Source organism: Amblyomma mixtum, chromosome 5, assembly GCF_055824585.1.
Source record: "Amblyomma mixtum isolate Tamu chromosome 5, ASM5582458v1, whole genome shotgun sequence".
Taxonomy (NCBI): domain Eukaryota; kingdom Metazoa; phylum Arthropoda; class Arachnida; order Ixodida; family Ixodidae; genus Amblyomma; species Amblyomma mixtum.
In genome coordinates, this window is record NC_143016.1 from 124,005,850 (window position 1) to 124,009,537 (window position 3,688).

General features: G+C 51.0%; 1 protein-coding gene across 1 annotated transcript; it reads right to left on the minus strand.

The window, feature by feature from the left end:
- Positions 1 to 496: 496 nt before the first annotated feature.
- Positions 497 to 2,849, minus strand: LOC149343599 (uncharacterized). Its single transcript, XM_089547029.1, has one exon. It carries the CDS (start codon positions 2,847 to 2,849, stop codon positions 597 to 599), a length of 2,253 nt encoding a protein of 750 aa, XP_089403155.1. The 3' UTR covers positions 497 to 596.
- Positions 2,850 to 3,688: the final 839 nt, after the last annotated feature.

Here is a 3,688-nt window from a genome sequence, read left to right on the forward strand (position 1 = left end):
GTGACACTGCCCCTTCCTTTAAGAATATTGTGTAACAATATTCACAAAACACAAAATTCGCGCGCCCATGCATGCGCTCACAAAGTCAGTGGCGAATGCCAAAATACATACATCAATACCTTGATGCTTTAAGATACATAACACAGTGCAATAGACAGAGTGCACTCCAAACTTCACAACACTTCAAAACACGCCGCGTTTCGGCGGTACAATTCGCGCGCACATGCATGCGCTCACAAACTGCATGTGAAAATACATACATCAATACCACGATGTTTTCACATACAAAACTCAATGCAATGTTCATAATCCCCGTAAAAACACGCTGCGTTTGGGCAGTGCATTAACACAAGGCTACAAACATGGAGCACGCAAATACAAGGCACACTTTCGCCTAAACTTCCAAGTTTGGCCTACCGAGCGGGCTCGGAGAATTACTGCTTGCTTCAAGCTTGCGCTTTCAATTCTCGTTCGGAAGCGGCTGCGGCTTTTCTCTTATGCACGCGACTCTGACCTTTCTTTCTGTCGCGAGCTCTGTTCTTTTTTTTCGCCTTGTGCTGAGGCTTCACTTCCGTACACTGTTCTGTCCCAGAGTCCTATTCGTACGGCTCTCTCTGTTTCTGCTCAAGCCTCGAGCCGCACTCGTGGTTCTCTTCCTTACGCGACTCCTTCGCTCTGTCAGGGTATGCCTCTTCCCTTTCCGCGCTGGGAAATTCCTTCATATCCCACGTGTATAAACAGGTTTCGAGGCGGCATGCACATGCGAGCAAGACAATCGACGTGTTCCAAGGCACTTGCATAATAACGCAGAGGCTCACGATAAGAACAGGTGTGAACACACTCCTGGTCTCCTTCCCGAATTCGACAGTGCGGCAGGAAAACAGCCGAAGCAATGTGCCGATCAGCACTACAATCGTTTCCACAGTCTGCCTTACGCTGAGCTTGGCAGAAACTCCTGACACATTGTTTTCGCGTGTCCTTCTCTGGTTTTTCGTTCCTTCCTTCGGCGTTCGTGCTCCGCTGCGGCCACTCACTGGCTTATCCTCTAGCTTCTCACAGCTGTTTCCTTTGTTTCCGCATGTTTCTTGCGAAGAAGGCTTCTCTTGCGCGGAACGTTCCTGCGCTACATTTTGCCGTTCTTCCTTCTTCGGTGATTCTTTCATTTCTTCCTTTCTTGCGCTAGCTCGCTCGCGCTTCCTTCGCCGCCTTTTTCCCTGTCGATCGCTGCGACGCTCTGGCGTGCAGGATTCCGATTTTTCGCCCTCGCGGCGACCGCCTGGGTCCTTGGGAAATTTTGCCCCCTTGATGTTACCCAATATAAGGTCGTATATGGGGTGTTCCATGCAAAGTGCAGTAAGTTTTCCGCTGTAGTACGGAGTCTGCACCTGCACTCTAGCTTCTGGTAAGCGCTTAAAGGATCCGTCTACTAGCCGCACAAGGCTTTTCGTTCCGGTGAGATCCTTATCTCGCACCAAGCCTCGCTTTATGATGACCGCGCTGCTTCCTGTGTCTCGCAGCACTGAAATTCTTCGCGGCCCTACTTTCCCTTCCGAGACAGGCATCCTGTGCATACCGGCTTCGGGTCGCGCGTTCACTACCGCGTTCACAACCGGCACCTTCTTGCCGTTTTTCAGCTCGACAAAGCCGTTTTCGTCTTCTTCCTCCAGGTGATCACCTGAGGAGGCTCGCACGCACGATACCTGGGGAACGGACTTGCCCGGGTTGGAACAAGCCGCGGCTTTGTGCCCCTTCTGGCCGCACTTAAAACAAGCTGCAAGGATACTGTTCGTGGCGCTGTTGCGGCAGTTAGATGCGTAGTGGCCTGTCTTGTTGCACAGGTAGCACTTCGGTGGAGGCTTTGGGCTGTATCGAGTATCGCGGCTGTCGGATTTCTGAGCGCTTTCTGAATTTGCATTCTTAATTTTGGTCAGATTCGTTCCCCCTTGGGCTTCAAGAAATTGGTCGGCAAGTTCTAGCATTTCGAAGAGGGTCTTGGCCCTTCTCTCCTTGAGGTATAGCGCCAAGTTCGGGTGACAACTGCTCAGGAATTGTTCCTTGATCAGCAGCTCGCGGAGTGCACTATATTCCTGTGCGATTTCCGACAGTTCCGTCCACCGATCAAAATAGTGGCTTAATCGCGCCACATATTGGGTTGCCGTTTCTCCGTCTGTGGGCTTTCCTGTCCGGAATTTGTCCCGAAATCCCTCGGTGGTGAGTCGGAATCTTTTAAGCAAAGCGGCTTTCACCTTGCCATAACTTGCTGCGTCTTCAGGAGACAGTCGCCCGAATACACCTAGTGCTTCGCCACTCAGACACGTGCTTAGAACCGTGGCGCGCTCACTGTCTGACCAATTCTGGCTCACTGCGATCCCTTCGAATCGCTTAAGGAATGCGTCGAGATCGTCCCTTCTTTCATCAAATTTTGGAAGCAACCTGCTGGCATCTATACGCAAGCTGCTACCTTCCTCTCTAGTGTTCTGAACTACAGCTGACTGATTCGCACCACGTTGCAGTTCCAGTTTCGCGGCAAGCAGCTTCATTTCGCGTTCAAATTCTCTTTCTTTTTCTTTCTCCGCTTCTTCTCGAGCCTTCTGCCTTTCCTTTTCAATTCTCTCTCTCTCTTTTTCGGCTTCTTCCCGAGCCCTCTCTCTTTCTTTTTCGGCTTCTTCCCGAGCCTTCTGCCTTTCCTTTTCAATTCTCTCTCTTTCTTTTTCGGCTTCTTCCCGAGCCCTCTCTCTTTCTTTCTCGGCCTTCTCTCTTTCCTGGTCCACCCATTTACGCAGTCCAGCTCCGGACATCCCCATCTGGAGACCGGCCTCTACTAGCTCCTTTAGCTCCTTAAAGCTCATATTTGGAGACCGAACTCTACATTCAAGGAAATGAATACCTCTACACGGTGAACATCACTAACCGCTTCGGCGCGGCACCTCACAATATCGCTCTGCTGCTAACACTCGTTTACGATTCGTAAACTCCTTCTGACTCTTTCTCCGTTCTCTGCGCTTACAAACACCAAACGTCCTGTCGCGGACGCCAGAATATATTGTCACCCAGACTTCGCGCACTTTTACGTGGGAAGCTCCCAGACACCCTTAGAGCGTGTGGGGGTAGCGGTCTCGGACTCGAAGGAGATGCCCTCGACTCAGCGTGGCAATCTCAGCGGGGACCAGCTACCAAGTGACAAGAGGTTTTTGGGCGTTCGGTGCCCAGCTTTCGCTGGTCGCAAGCCAGAGAATGGGTCGGAGCCAAAGGTTCACAAACAAAACAAAGTTTATACAGCAATTGAGACGATACAGAGGGTTTCACAAACACTAGTACAAAGACAAAGTGATTAGCAACACAATGCAACTTGTGCAAAGTTAAACTCGAGAGAGAATACAATTCAAAGGAAATATTACACCTAAAGTGCACTAAAACAGGAGAGAGAGGTAAACAAGCAAAACACAATTTGTTCACCGGGCACTGCGGCAGTCCGACGACCAGAGTTCCATGACGATGCCGTCCCGCAGACTGGCGAACGTTGCCTCGTTGGTCCGATGCTGGCCGAGTGGTGTTTTCCCGGGAGTCGAACGGGCGCGCTTCGATGAAGCTTAAACGGCGGTCCGGACTGACTGATAGCTGTCAACGCCTTCTTTTATAGGCTCGCTTCCACGTCTGTTTGTTCGACGCGCCAGAGTAGGCGCGCACA